Source organism: Larus michahellis, chromosome Z (genome assembly GCF_964199755.1).
Source record: "Larus michahellis chromosome Z, bLarMic1.1, whole genome shotgun sequence".
In the NCBI taxonomy this organism is placed as follows: domain Eukaryota; kingdom Metazoa; phylum Chordata; class Aves; order Charadriiformes; family Laridae; genus Larus; species Larus michahellis.
Window position 1 is genome coordinate 70,593,107 of NC_133930.1, and position 15,780 is coordinate 70,608,886.

The 15,780-nt window shown below is 38.7% G+C and overlaps 1 protein-coding gene across 8 annotated transcripts in view; it reads left to right on the top strand.

Moving 5' to 3' along the window:
• BDP1 (BDP1 general transcription factor IIIB subunit) overlaps positions 1-15,780 on the top strand; it is a 53,559-nt gene that overhangs the window by 22,128 nt on the left and 15,651 nt on the right. For 5 of the 8 annotated variants that reach the window (XR_012584840.1, XR_012584841.1, XM_074569063.1 and 2 more), the window contains exons 19-30: positions 85-272; positions 1,004-1,220; positions 1,699-1,877; positions 2,440-2,650; positions 4,134-4,249; positions 4,944-5,163; positions 5,694-5,881; positions 8,454-8,670; positions 10,372-10,589; positions 11,604-12,000; positions 14,951-15,067; positions 15,336-15,372. Coding sequence is in view for 6 of the 8 variants with exons in the window: in XM_074569063.1 (XP_074425164.1) it covers positions 85-272; positions 1,004-1,220; positions 1,699-1,877; positions 2,440-2,650; positions 4,134-4,249; positions 4,944-5,163; positions 5,694-5,881; positions 8,454-8,670; positions 10,372-10,589; positions 11,604-12,000; positions 14,951-15,067; positions 15,336-15,372 (2,305 nt within the window). In the remaining 2 variants the exon portion in view is untranslated. Of the gene's footprint in view, positions 1-84; positions 273-1,003; positions 1,221-1,698; positions 1,878-2,439; positions 2,651-4,133; positions 4,250-4,943; positions 5,164-5,693; positions 5,882-8,453; positions 8,671-10,371; positions 10,590-11,603; positions 12,001-14,950; positions 15,099-15,335; positions 15,373-15,780 lie in introns of all 8 variants that reach the window. The other 3 variants (XM_074569067.1, XM_074569068.1, XM_074569066.1) reach the window with 2 other exon arrangements.

Consider the following 15,780-nt stretch of genomic DNA (forward strand, 5'->3'; position numbering starts at 1 on the left):
AAACTTTCTTTCTCCCCTGTTTTTCTAAAAGAGAGGTCAAACAAATCTTTCATCTTAATAGAATGAAACTTTTATTCCTTTTAGGATGTGATGGTTCATGAAGGCACTCAGCCATGCAATGTGATGTTAGAAGGGGGTGTTTCTACAGATTCTGAGATGAACTCAATACATACAAGGGAGTGTTCCCAAGAAAAGTCATCAGAAGCAGAAAGCTATGAAAGTGAAAAGGGATCTTCAGATGTCTTGAAACAGGTTTCAGATTTCAACACAGGGTAAGGTTATTTTTCAAATGAGAGAAGGGAGGGTTCAAAACCATCAATATCTCTAGGTAGCTACACTTCTACATTCAACTCCAGCATTAAATCCAAGTTTTATATTCATAATAAGATGTTTAATCAAGACAACAATAGACTTACACAGACAAAACCCCAAGAGCTCGAAAGCACTAAATTTTTATGCTGTTGGATGTTAATTTGATCTTTGGACTGTGAGCCCAGTTTTCAAATTAATACGTTTTTCTGATGCTCAGTTCCTGTGGTTGTCTTTTCCATGTTGGTCCTAACAGTGCATCCCTATGTGCTTACATAAATCTGTGAGTTTAGGGTCTGGTTTCCTATTAAAGTGTCCTCTAAAAAACCTCAAACAACTGCATTGTAAATCTATTGGGTAGTTTTAAGCATGACTGGGCAACAAAAGGCATTTGTGAAATGTTTATATTCTTCTCAAAGTGTGACTGGAAGTTGCAGTTATCCTGAAATGGCATCTTTTTTTAACTTATTTTTGCTCACCTATTTATAAGACACACCAGGTTTTTGGTGGTGTTTGATGTGTTTTTATTGTATCTTTTTCACAACGTCAGTAACTTTGTTATTGCTCTGAGAAAGCTAAGGATTTTTATAGTTGGCTATTGTATTGAACAGAGCTACATATAAGTATGTCATGCATGACTTGGAAAACTGCTGTTGTCCCATGCCTTTGATTGTTCTTTTGTTTGTTTTTGTAGGGAGTCTGGTCCTCAGAAGGAAGAGGAGAAAACTGTTGTATCATCAGCTCGGCTACTGAGGGGTCGATTCCAGAGACCAAAGCCAAATTTAAGAATGACAACTAGTAGGAAGGAAGTGCTGGATGTAAATAATAGAGATGTATCACAGAAAGATACAAAAAAGGAAGAAAGTTTGACACAGTGTGACAGTGACTGTAGCATCCTTCCTGATACAGATGTAAGGCTTTCTTTTTCTTTAGTTATATTTGAGCTTTTAGGTTTGTGAAATTAAATACCGATTATTTAAAAAATATGAAGTTAATCTTTTCTTAAGCAATTTTTTCAAAAGCTAAAATTTTCTACATGAAAACTCCTCTGCTTTCCACTTGGTTGTATGTGGGGAGAAAAAGATTCTCTGTTCTGTATCTCTTGTTAGACATCTGTGACCTGAGGTGGCCTTGTAGAGTTGACAGTGAAGAAAGAGAAGCATTAATAGAAGATAGCAAAGAAGAAATGTAGATTTCAAGCTATTTTGTTTAAAATAAAAGAGTATGTGTTTGTCGTGGCAAGACTAGGAAATTGTTAGTGAGCAGTTACAGAGAGGTTTTTGGAGGAAATATTTCAGAGTGATTAGTAGCAAACTTTGTGGACATCATGATGTCTCCTTTTGGTTTAGTATTATGACTTTTTCTGGTTCTCGTGTTTATATTTTTCAGAAAGCAGGAAAGTATGAAGTCTTGAAACCATTGGAATCCTTAGGAGAGAAGTCTTTTGGCTCTCAGGAAGTTTCTGAGAGGCCAAAGTCCCCAAAGACATTTTCAGGATCAGAGGATGGTGAACTCAAGTTTTGTCAACCTGAAATGAACCAAGATGACACCTCAACTACTAATGCAGGGTGAGGGCTTAGCTACTTTTGTTTCTTGACTGTAACAATGAAAGTATTTTAAAGGAAATCGTTGTGCCAATGAATTGCTAACTGGCAAAGAAAATCTAAGAAAAATACTGAACAAAATCTCAGTTCTCATGGTTTTGACACTAGTGATACTAAGATTCTAGTTACTTCTATGCCAAGCATTAAATTAGCAAGCATTCATTTTACAACTGTTTCATTGTCTGAAACACTAGATTCATTTTATGTAAGCAGAGGAATACTAGTTTGCTTATCAGAGAAACCATGTGAAAATTGCTTTAGTTTTATAATAATGAGCAGACAGTAGGTTAAGGCCTCCCGCGAGTTAGTTAACTCTGTTGTGAAAGTAGTTAGGAGACCACTGCTTTGAAATTTTTCCTGAAGCAAAGTTTTGTGTTTGTAGCTTAAACTCAGCAGAACTTTTATGTTTACATGGTTTCTTTTATAAACTCAGCTGTTTTTTATAGGTAAATGTAATGAACCTGTGTTCGTAAATGACATACTCCTGTATTAAGTTTTGGAATATTTTTTTTTCTGTCTGACTTAGCATTGATAGCAAAAATACCAATGAAGAAGGAAGTAAACAAACACCTCTTCAACCTGTTCAGTTAGTGAGGAGCAGATTCCAGAGGTTCAAGCCAAACTTGGGAAGAGCAGTTGGAAAGAAGGAATTACAAGTATCAGAAAATGAGAGGGACAAAAAGCCCGAAGCAGAGCAGTTGGTATTGCAAAAAGATGAGTCTGCCAATACTGCCACTGTAAGTCTAATAAGAATAAGTGCTTTGCCTTCAAAAGTATGGATCCAAGTTGCAAGTTCTATTTTATGAAGTTAAATTAGAACATTTAAGTTGAATTCCCTGAAGCTGAGACACCATACTAGATGAAAAAAATTCCCAAACCCTGTTCTGGTATGTTGAGGTATTGCAGGTATGAAATCAGTGAAGTCTACAACTTGTACTATTAATGCCTTCTGGAAAATGGGGATCTGATTTCGATTGGATTGCCCAATAGAAAAAAGAATTCTGCACATTTAAGGCAAACTGTAGCATAAAAATGTGGTTTGTATTGCAATGCATAAAAATTAGCACTTTTTTCTCATCTTTCCTTACTTGGATTGGTCAAGTCTGTGTTGAGGAATCTAGTATAGAGTATCAAGGGAAGGCAGAGGGTAGCTGTTTTTCTGTGGAAAAGAAAAAAAAGGTCTTACTAATTTGTTAAGCTTTCACTGGCTTTAGCACTACAGTGCCTGACACTCGTCTACACAGGTAAACTGAGTCATTCACCAACACTGTGTATCCCCACAGACACTTTACTAGGCACTGTAGAAGGTATTGAAATCCTCAAAAGCCATTACCGTATGATGAACTCTGAGTAACCATTTTGCGGGTTGCTCATGGATGTAGGCATGGCTGTGTCGACGTGCCTTAGATCTCAAACATAGCTAAGCTTTGTAAGAGTGATTAATTTTTTGGAGTGGTTATACCTGGTTTTGTTCTTGAAGGTGTTTAGAGTTAGCTTGGAGTACTTGTGTACTGCATTCCCAGAGAGGAGCTCAAGTGCATTGCATCTGTAGTCTCCCTCTCAGTGCCATGATATCAGCTCATTCCTAGCTGAGATAGTTGCTTGCAGTTCAGCTTTGACTATTCTAGACCTATGGCCTGTCAACCATGCACTGTGCTGCGCAAATCTGTAGAACCATAGCAGGTCTGATGCTCCTCTGTACTAATAAAGCTGTCACAGACGTGGAGCGCTGAGGGATGTGTTTGAGTGGCTTCTTTGTGCAACCAGTGCCGTAAATACAGAAGTAAAACTAATAAACCCTTCTGAATCTGAGGTTATGTTATAGCGGCTTGGGTGTGTCTGCGCTGTGCTCTGCAGTGTCCAGTTTTCAAAGTTTTTTCCATTTGCCAAAGTATTTTTGTTTCTGTAGTGCTCCATGTAATAGAGAGTTGATTGAATGCTAAATAGAAAAGTGTTACCCATAATGCTTGGGTGTGTGTAGTATTTAAGAGCCTAACTCTTGGTAGCCCAGGACTATGGAGACTCCTGTTCCTGCTTGCCTATAAATTGAATTATGTGTTTGGGCAGATTACTCTTAGTAAATATAATGTGATTCTTTTCTTGATTCAGATTGGGAAGATAACACAGAGATCTGTAGTTTTATATTCTTTTTATGAAATACACTTCTGTTTTAAAAACTTGCTTGATTATCTTCTTTTTTTTTTTAATTGCAAATTAAAGGGTGAAAATGAAGCCATGTTGTGTCAAGCAGATGTATCGAGCAAAGAGGAACAGGAACAGCAAGAGGCACCTCAGCTGCCCTGTATCTCTGAAAACATATTGTGTGAACAAAGCAGGTGAGGTTAGAGTTTAGCAAAACTGCATTTGAAAAGCTTTCATCTGGTGTGTAATGAGACACCTTTGCAAGTTTCAATTCTTTTGTTCCTTGTTACCTCACTTTCCCCAGTGTTTAATTTTCAGTGCCTACGGGCAGCTTCTTCCCATGCTTTCAGAGCACATTTTTAGTTGAGCTGAACTACTTGTTACTGTTTATCTGGTTGGTACTTGATCTGTATGAGCTCACAGCGCTTTTTGACCAAGCTTTTCTATTATTGGGTTTGTATTTGCATATACAGCAATCACATGCAACATGTAAATTTTGCAAATGTCAGAGATCTGTCTTTTCATTGATCCCAGTGTGCTCTTCTATTTTACTCCTCCTCTTGTTAAAATAAGATCTTAAGCATGTGTTAGACTGCAGATATTTAGATGTTGTTATGGTTAGCAACACAACCTTTTTCTTGGTGTTAAAAAGGCCGTGACAAAGAATTCTTGTTATTCCTTCTCACATGTTATCCATAAATGCCCAAAATGTGAGACATGTATTCGAAAAGGTGATTTTCTTGATTTTAAGCAAAACACTATGTCAGTCTCTAACCCTCTTATATAAGTGTTGATTCAAAACTTAATGCAGAATTGCTTTTTTTCCCCTTCCAGCTAAAGTCAAGTAACATCTTTGTTTGTTTTGTTTGTTTGCTTTTAATTCACTAGTGCTGAAAAATCCACTTCCCAAGAAGGCAAACTGGGTGCTCTGAAACCAGGACAATTCATAATGAATGGATCTCCAAGAACTAGACCAAACGTAGAAAGAGCACATAGTGAAAAAGAATCTCCAGCGGCACAAAAAATTGCTGCTCCAGTTCAGGAAGAAGCACATAAAAGAGAGAATCTGCCTGTGGCAGAAGAATCTGAGGAACCTCTTTCCTCAAAAGTAAGAATTCTGTTCAGATATTTCTGACTATACTTTCTGATGCTTGGTTCTGCACCAGGTGTTTTTAAGACACCTAAATAAGCTGTTTTAAATGCATAAATTAATTTGGACTAGTCGGAATTACATTCTTGTTTAATATTTTCACGTAATATGAGGTCTTCTAAAATTCTGTTAATGACACATTGATAACATCTAGACTTCTGTTAACAAATCTAAAGACTTCACTTAGACTTCGAAATTTCAGTCATGTTCATCATACATGGATGGTTGCCTGCATGCCATGTTTCAGTTGCTGGGTTTCTTCTGAATTCTTTGGTGGTTGCTCATGAAAGACTCTCTTCATTATAGTATCTGTTTTTATTAGATAAATACCTCTCTAAAGGAACAGTGATGGGTGTCATAAACTACTTCGAAGTTTTTAAGCAAAGTTTTTTCTCAGGTTAACATCTTGCTCATAACTTGCAATGCTTTATTTTACAGGTGATGTATTTTGTGCTAATATTGTTGGGTTTTTTTTCCTCAAATCTAAGGATGACATGGAAGTATTATTGTTTGTGGGGGATTTGGCCAAGAATGACAATCTAGACATAAATCCAAAAAGTATGAAGTCAGAAACACTCTCTTCCTCTAAAAAATCACGTAACTGCCACAGCAAGGGAGAACAAGAAGAATGTCTATCTACAGATGCTATAGGAAGCACTCAGGGTACCACAGAAAGGTAAATTTCCCTGTTGACAAAGTAAAAAAGCTCTTTAAAAACTTTCTGTATTTGTTCAGTTGTTTTCATACAGCACTTGCTTTTTGAAGTGTAGGATCTGAGCTGTATTAGTTTTTATATGCTATATGCTGTGGAGGTCACTAGGTGGCATCCTTAGGTAATACAAGAGTTTTTAACGGAATTTTTCTCAAGGCTGTTTTCCTTTTTTAGAAGGTGCTTTGCAGGTGAGAGTAGAAACAAAAATTAAGAGTTTAGCTGTCTGAAATTCTCAGTATTACATTTGTAGGATGCAGTGCACTATGAATGTGGACTGTTGAAAGGAAGACTGAGCAGTACCATTCAAACTCACTTATAATTGAGAAGTGGACAGGTAGAGTAACATAAAATGAACTTGCTGTTTTAGATGTATTCTGAGTCTCTTCACTTTTTCCTTCCAGCAGGAGAAGTTCATGCAATGATGTGCAGTGTCCTCGTTCTTTGGTGGAAGGAATGCTTTTTATGTATGTGCAGATAGTGCCATTTATGTGTAACAGTTATGGATTATGTTATAAGCTACCTTTTGCTCAGTCTTAACTGATACAGAGCAGACTCAAATCAATTTACTTTTGCTGTTTTCTAAAATTAGCTTCTGGTTCCCGTCTGTCTCTGAGCCTCTGCTTAAAATCTTTTCCATAACTTACATTGAAATCATATCCCAGAGTCTTTGTGCTAAGAAGACAAGGGCCTTACCTTATGGTCTTCTTGGCTTCTGTGATGGTGGATTTTCACAGAATCACAGAAAGGTTGATGGTGGAAAGGACTTCCAGAGGTCACCTGGACCAGCCCACCTAGGTGCTCTAGCAGGGCCACCTAGAGCTGGTTGCCTAGGACTGTGTCCAGACAACTTTTGAATATTGCCAAGGATGGAGATTCCACAGTCTCTCTGGATAACCTGTGCCAGTGCTCTATCACCCTCTCCGTGAAAAACTGTTTCCTGATGTTCAGAGGGAACCTCCTGTGTTTCAGTTTGTGCCCATTGCCTCTGGTCCTGTCACTGGGCACCACTGCAAAGACACCTGGAAGGTGTCTTTACACCTTCCTTTCAGGTATTTATATACATTGATGAGATTTCCTCACCCACCCTGACCAAGCCTTCTCTTTCTCCAGGCTGAACTGTCCCAGCTCTTTTCAGCCTTTCCTCATAGGAGAGATGCTTCAGTCCCTTCACCTTTGATAGGCCTTTGCTGGACTCTCTCCAGTATGTCCGTGAGTCTCTTGTGACCAGTTCTGGGCGCTCCAGTACATTAGTCCAGGTGTGGCCTCAGCAGCACTGAATGGGGAGGGGAGGCAACACTACTCCTAATGCATACCAGGATACCATTAACCTTTTTTTACAGCCAGGGCACGTTGTTGGCTCATTTTCACCTTGATGTCCACCCAGGTTCTTTTCTGCAAAGCTGCTTTCTGTCTGGGTGACTCCCAGTATGTACTGGTGTCTGAGGTTGTTCCTCCCCATGTGCAGGACTTTGCACTTCTCTATGCTGAACTTCGTGAGGTACCTGTCAGCCCGTTTCTCCAGCTGGTCCAGGTCCCTGTGGATGGATCAGCCACTCCTCACAGTTCTGTATCATGTGCAAACTTGCTGAGGGTACAGCCTGCCCCATCATCCAGATCATTAATCAAGATGTTGAACAGGATTGGACACAGTATTGACTGTTTACAGTAGGGTGCACTCCTAGTTACTGGCCTCCAATTAGACTTTGTGCCATTGATCACCAGCCTCTGAATCTGGCCATACAATCAGTTTTCAGTGCAGCTCCTTGTCTGCTCATCCAGCGCATGCTTCATCAGCTCCTCTGTAGGGATGTTAGGGGAGATAGTGTTAGAAGTCTTACTGAAGTCAAGGCAGACATTGTCCGCTGCTCTCCCTTCATCTATCAAGCTAGTCATTTCACTGTAAAAGGTTATCAAGTTGGTTCAGTGTGACTTCCCCATGGTGAATCCATGCTGACTGTTCCAAGTCACCTTCTTGTTTTTTATGTGTCTGGAAATGGTTTCCGGGATTAGTTGTTCCATCACTCTCCCAGGGACTGAGGTGAGGCTGACTGGCCTGTAGTTCCCTGGATCCTCCTTCTTGCCCTTTGCCGAGACATGAGTTTCAAAGACCAGGTTTTCTGTCTTACTGATTTGAATGTGCTTGAATAGATGTAAGAATTTCATCCTATTTAAAAGCAGTAGTACCTTGAGCACTGGAATTAATATAGTGTTCTATGGTTGCTTAACTCTTGGGACCTATGGTGGTAGAGCTGAAACTTTCTGCTCTACGTGACTTCTTAATGTTGGTGTCCTTCCAAAAGACTTTTCCAAAAGTAATCAGAAAGGTCCACTACTGCAGAAAAGCAAATTATTTCCCTTCCACATTGTTTTTTTTTTCTTCCCTTATTTTTTTAAAACTTCACCAACTAACTAAATAAAAATGCAGAACACTTAAGTTCATTTCTAGCTGGACGTACTAAATATTTGATAGTAAACCAAGCTTGTAGAGTGTATTTTGTACTTCCTGAGAAGTAAAAGTTGAAAAATGTTTTTCTAGGTCCAATGATAAATTAAGTTCTGGAGAAGAAAGTAAACAGAGTGGTACAAAACCTTTGCATCAAGCAAGGGAATCCCTCTGGAGGGCAAGGCCAAACCTAGTGGGAGTTACTAGAAAAAGAGATTATCCTGAAGAAGGTGAAAACAGAGAAGAAGACAGTGCTGAGAGCAGAAATGCAGAAGTGTGTTTGGTTTTAGAAAAAACAGGTGTATTGATGGTAAGTGCTGGTCATGTTTTTTGAGCCAATTTATACCTCAGTTCTTGTGTTTAAGTTCTTAGGACCATAGATGGCACAGAAATACAGTCTATGGCTGTGAAAGGTTAATGTGATTTTTTTTTCTTTTTTTTTCTTTTTTCTTCTTTTTTTCTTCTTCTTCTTTTTTCTTCTTCTTCTTCTTTTTTCTTCTTCTTCTTCTTTTTTCTTCTTCTTCTTCTTTTTTCTTCTTCTTCTTCTTTTTTCTTCTTCTTCTTTTTTCTTCTTCTTCTTTTTTCTTCTTCTTCTTCTTTTTTCTTCTTCTTCTTCTTTTTTCTTCTTCTTCTTCTTCTTTTTTCCTTCTTCTTCTTCTTTTTTCTTCTTCTTCTTCTTCTTCTTTTTTCCTTCTTCTTCTTCTTCTTCTTTTTTCCTTCTTCTTCTTCTTTCCTCCTTCTCCTTTCTTCTCCTTCTCCTTTCTTCTCCTTCTCCTTTCTTCTCCTTCTCCTTTCTTCTCCTTCTCCTTTCTTCTCCTTCTCCTTTCTTCTCCTTCTCCTTTCTTCTCCTTCTCCTTTCTTCTCCTTCTCCTTTCTTCTCCTTCTCCTTTCTTCTCCTTCTCCTTTCTTCTCCTTCTCCTTTCTTCTCCTTCTCCTTTCTTCTCCTTCTCCTTTCTTCTCCTTCTCCTTTCTTCTCCTTCTCCTTTCTTCTCCTTCTCCTTTCTTCTCCTTCTCCTTTCTTCTCCTTCTCCTTTCTTCTCCTTCTCCTTTCTTCTCCTTCTCCTTTCTTCTCCTTCTCCTTTCTTCTCCTTCTCCTTTCTTCTCCTTCTCCTTTCTTCTTTTCTTTTTTTTTTTAATTTGCTGTTGGAAGTGATGCTGAATAAATGGACTTAGAATCTAAAAACTGTGGGCATATTTACAGTTTTACGTTTAAGTCTGCATTATCATAAATACATGCTGACACTGTTACCAATTAATGTCTATTATTAATTGAACAATGGAAATTAAAGCAGCTGTCTGACATCAGATACTAGTTAAAATCCATATAAGTATACTTATAAGTTGAAATGTATGTGAACAAGTTCAGACCACCTTCTGCTTAAATTCGCTTAACAGGCCTAAACTAGCCTAGACTAGTTCCTTCTCTGTCTAAAGTTGTGATGCCTGAATCAATTTTATCTGGCGTTCCTTATTTTCTAGATGGATCACTAAAACATTTCCGTTAGTATATTATTTTAGTCAAGCATCCATAGTTGACAGAACTGTGCTTACTGATGTTTTTTATGTTCTGGGATACATTTCGGTGTGTGTTGAATAATATTTAAATGCTGTTCTGTAAACTATTGTAGTTTTTTTGTCCTAGTTTGTTCTCAGGGCAGAAAAAAAAAATTTTCCTTCCCTCAAATTGTTCTTTAAATTAGTAGGTGGTTTTAGAAAATTATTCATCTTTCCCGCTTCTGAAGAGTTGCTGCTCTTAAGTTGAACATGGTCTTGGTCTATTAACTAGTAGCAGCACTGGGAACTCAGGCATCATAGATAATACTATCTAATGACACTTTTGCTATAGACCCTAAAATTAAAGAAAATGGGGGAAAATGTCCTAAGCTATCAGAGGTGACAGCTGGACATGTTTTCCAGAACCCCAAACTTTAGTCCTTTAAATCTTTTTGTCACAAAATCAGTTAAAAATGTTTGGTGCTTAATATGATAGTTAATTGTGTTCTCTGTTCAGCAAAACTCCAGTAACGTTGTGGAAGCTACATCCTTCTCAGACGAAACAAGAAAACACAATTTTACAGACCCTGTTGAAGAACCATCTTGTAAAAGAATCGGGCACGATAGTAGACTCCAGTCTCCAGAGATATCATCAGAAAGTGAGAGTCAAGTAGAACAAGAAGATGATTCTCAGCTTTCTACCTCTCAGGACAAAAATTCAGACAACGTCACAAGGTAAAATAACTAATACTGTGTAATTACTTGACTTGTAAGCTCAACTAATACCATGTAATTACTGAGTTGTAAGCTCAACTGATTGCTTTTGGCGTTTGTTTTAAAACTGTAATTATTAGCCATAGTTCTGCAGTATGTTATGTGAGCACATGCACGATGTCAGTCCTTGTGTCTTCCATCTGAACTCTACCAGGTGCATGCAGATGTCTCTTACCTTGCCTGCACTCTCATGAAATGAACACAATGAGCACTCTCACCAACCCATGCCAGGGTCAACCTTTGATTTCAATAGGAATTCCTGATTTTAAAGGGGAGGATTTTGAAGCACTCATATTGAGGGCTCAGGGATTATGGGATTAACCTAAACAGAAACTCTGCGCTGCAAGTGTCCTTTGCTGCTATGTGTTTCCCCTCACCATCAGTTTGCCAAGAATGACGTGTTTGGGGGGAAGTTTAGAATTACTTTTAGTACCTAAAGTGGTCATGCCCATCACTTGAGGAGGGAAATAGTAAGCAGCTGATTATCGAAGAGATTGCTGTCTGAGAAACCAAGCAGATAATTAGTTATCGTCTGAGAGTTCTAGTTTCTAGATATTAGTCTGATCAACTAAAGTATCACAGTTTGGGGCTTCTAGCATAGCTTTAGCAAAAGAGAACTGGAAATGTTGCCTTGACGTAAAAAGCGTGTGACTTCCATATCCCTCAAAATGAAAATTAATTCAGCCTTTTCTAATCGAAGAATTCTGCATGTTTAATTGTGCAGCTTTCTAACACTCTGAAACTGCTTAATAGACATTTACAATCAGTACTTTGTGCATACATGAAGAAATTAGGATTTCTGGTTAAATGGTATTCAGATGCATTTTTATCCCTATACGTTAGGAAGTAAATAGATTGTATTGATGGTCACAATGATCCTCTTATTTATTGAGTTTGTTTTGATTTGTGTAACCCCTTTTTTGGAATGTCTTAGAGATCATTGCTTTTTAAACATGCTTTTGTTCTGTACTTTAGAAAGCAGTCCAGAAGGTCATCAAAACGGATAGCACTGGCAAAACATGTCTCAGAGCTACGAACTGCTGCCTCTTCTGCCTCTGAGTGTGAGGCTGATGGCAGTGAGAAGGGGAGTCAAAGGCAAGAAGTTAAACCGAGTGCTACTAGAGGCAAAAGTTTGAAAACTACACATAGAAAGAAATCTGGGAAGGAGCACAGAAGTTCAAAGATAACCTTGGTGACCCTACGGGCTTCTCAAGAGGAGGAAGAGGAGGAGGAGGAGACAGATGACTTTGAGCCTGATGATGAAGATGAATGCTTTGCACCAGAGGAAGTAAACAAAGCTCCAGTGTTTGTTCCTATAGGTCTTCGATCTCCAAAACCTGTTCCTGTTCAGATAGAGGAAACCATGGAGGAGGTATCATGTAGCTGAATTCTGCACATGTATTTTTGTTTTGATTACTTAAACAGATTTTATTCTAATTGCATCTCCGAATATTTGGGTTTTATCTCAATTGAGTTTAATTTGTTAAGAATGACGTTGAGAGTAGTAGGCATATGTTACTTGGAAATGTACTTGGTTTTGAACAAAATACTACATCAGTCTAAGGTCCCGTTATGTTTACAACCTGTATATAGGGCTGCAGGGTGCTCACTAGTTTATTGTGATTGAACATAGGCATAGACTACCATACTTACAACGTGTTTAGAGGCCTAAGATGGAACAAACAAGCATTTCAATTTTACATTTGAATGTTAGGAAATAAGGGAGTGAGGGAGATGTCTCTGTATATGGTGTCCCCTTCACCCAGAAACTTTGTGTTGGGCTGACCCTGACTAGCAGCCAGGCACATACACAGTTTCTTGCTCACTCCCCTCTCCTGTGGGACAAGGAGAAGATAGAAGGAAGGTAAGAAGACTTATGGATTGATATAAAGGTAATTTAATAGATGAAGCAAAAGCTGTGTGTGAAAGCAAAGCAAAATAAGGAATTTATTCACTACTTTCCATTGGCAGGCCACTTCCTAGAAAGCAGGGCCTCAGCCTGTAAGAGTCACTCTGAAAGACAAACACCATAACCCCAAATGCCCTCCTCTTCCTCCTCCCTTCCCCAAGCTTTTATTGCTGAGCATGATATCATATGATACGGAATATCCCTTTGAGTCAAACTGACCCAAATGCTAGGTCAGTATTTCCCAGTTTGGGTCAGCTGTCCCAGCTGTGAGCTCTCCTGACCTCTTTCCCACTCCCAGCCTGCTTCCTGGGGCACTGAGTGTGAAAACAAAAGCTTTGACATTGTGCAGTCAGTATTCAGCAATAGCAAAAACACTGGTGTGTTATCAACACTGTTGTAGTCATAAATCCAAAACACAGCACCGTGTAGGTTGCTATGAAGAAAACTAACTTCATCCCAGCCATGCACAGTACAATGCTCACCCTTTATTTCATCTGTTTGTATCATGTTCAGGTCCTGCACTACCCAGTACATTGTTACCAACCACAGCTACTTTTCCTGTCCTTTGATATATACATGGATATCATTCCCTTGGTCTGTGAGCCACCCCTTAAAATATCCATCAAATGTCCTTTTTTTTATTTAGTCCATGCCTTGGACTCCATGTGTTATGTGGTTGTTCAGGAGAGGTGGCATGTTATGTTGAGTTTTTGGGCATCAAAGCCAGCTCAGGTTGGTCATGACTGCACTTGCCTGGTTTCTTCTGAGGCTTGTCTTCGCTTGGTTCATGTTGTTCTTGCTATAGTACTTATTATAGCATACAACTCAAATAATGGGTTCAAAAAAAGTTTAAACGTGTATCATTAAAATCTCCAGCCCTTGTCCCTTTGGTTCAGGCTGTAGAGTTTGACATTGCTGGTGCTCCAGCATGGGCCCTCCATCGGCTGCAGTCCATCCATGGACCTCAGTCTCTGCTGCTGTCAGTGAGAGACCATCTACATCTTTGTCTATTTTTTTCAAAAGCTGTATGTTTTGACTCTTCCATAGACGATTTGTAGAGTTTGAAACTTTATGCCTAGAGCACAGGCCTATGTTTTAATTGTACTCTTAGACTAGAATAAATCTCAAGACTGTAGAAGACTTGATGTCATATCTACTAAGACCAGTCACTTAGAGAGGGAAGTGGCATACTTTTTTGTTCTCAGGGAACTGTGGAGGTTTGGGAATAGTGACTCTTTTCAAGACCTTGAAAGGGATTGTGCTCAAAGGCTTAGACATTTTTATAATTTTTTTCCCCCTATCATTCAACATGACTTCTTTGCTTTTTTTGTTCCTTCTAACCCATCTTATCTCAGTTATGTGTCTTCACTGCTCTTTTTTTCCTTTCTTTTCACTTTGTTCCAAATTTATCTGACCTGTTCCATTCATGTCTCAGATCTTTATCACTACTTCTTTCCATTCACTCCAGTTCTTTTTGCTTACTATTACTTGTCATCTTCCTCTCTTCTCCCATTGAAATCCTGCTTTTTTGTCTCATTAATTAATCATATGGTATTTTCTCTGGGTGAAACAGCAAGAAAATTTAGAGGTCAGTCAAAACACCAAGGGAAACTCTAGAACAATAATGGACAGGCATGTTGTTGCACTGAAGGTTTTGCTGAATCCCGTCATTTCAAAGATGGGGAATATATTATTTACAGGGATGATGATCAAGTTTCCTGGTTTAACACACAGGAGCCATGAGTACTAGTAAGGGATATGGTCAGATACCTGAGGACTGAGCTGTTGTCAAATTTAAATAGAACAGTGGAAAGTATCTATAAAAGTGCAAGCCTTTGAAAGCTACCCAGATTGAGCAGTGTTTTTCATAAGAATCTCACTGGAAATATTGTAATCTTTCTGCCCAATTTCAAGTGCTCGTTTCTGAGAATGTCAAATGTCTGAAGTTCTCAGTGAAAACACAGCGTTAAAGAAGAAGGGGAAAAAAAATTGGTAAAATGGCAGGTGGGTGTGTACTCTGTAGCCTTACTTTGGAAAAAGGCTGAATGCTTTTTCTTTCCTGAAGATGTAAAAAGCAGAAAAAGTGTGAAAACTAACAAAACCCATTTGAGGTAAACAGCCACCATGAACGATCTCAGACATATAACTTAGTTTGGTGGAGTAATAAGCAATTGGAAACAAGTTTTAAATTGTCTGATGCTTCTGGTTAGTTACAAGCAGCACTGCCAGTTCTGCCTCCAGTTCATACAACTGCTGCCTTATTAGAAAGTATGTAGTATAAGACTTGATTTTTGGGAAGGATCCCACTAAATGTTTGAGATCTGGTAAGTATATGTGGTTTATAAAAATATGCATTTGATAGATTTTCTCGTGAGGCTGACGAACTGAAATACTTTTAAAATTATTTTTACAGCTGGAAATATCTGTGAATATACCAGATGTGCAGGTGGTTACTGATGTTGAAAGTCTCTCTCATGCATCTGTCCAGCCGGTGGTACTGGAGGAGGAAAGAGTAAGCACCTTAACAGCTGTAAGAATGTCCTTACATACAAAGCTATATGGTCAGTGTCTGGTTGCCATGTCTGCTTGTAACAGTATAACTTATACTCTTACCTGTCCCACACAGATATGAGGGACACAGCTGTGGGAAAACTATGAAAGTAAATAGTGTCAGCCTTTAAAATACCCTTTCAAAGCCAGGGTAGCCTTTGGGCAGAGAATTTACCTGTAAGCATTAAATTCAAATTATGGACTCATTTTTTTATAGAACTTTGATACCGTTTTTCTTTTTATTTAAGGAAACAGCCATACGTGAAAATCCAGAGGGGGACAAAGGTATATATGAACCAGTCTTGTCCATATCTTTCCTGTTAACTTGCTACCAATATGTAGTTATTCTTGCTGTAAGTTGGGAGGTTTGTGTATCTTATAAAAAAACCTCTCATGAGATACTGGATGCTTTTATGTTTTGGAGGAGATTTAAACTGTTTTCTTTCTTACTGTCCTCTATCAAGTAGGGTGACCAGGCATTGCAAGGTTCTGTTTTCCAGGGTCAGAATGTGCCCTTTGTGTCCTGTCTGTCACTTTCCTATGCTGTGGTTAGTTGTACCGGGAGAAGAGGAAACTTCGCAAGTGCTTACCTGCAGCTTGCTTGATGCCCACCAGCTGCTTGATGCACATCCATCAACAGGATGAGGGGTGAAAATAAAATAAAATGGAAATGCTTCTAGGTTGAGATGAGGA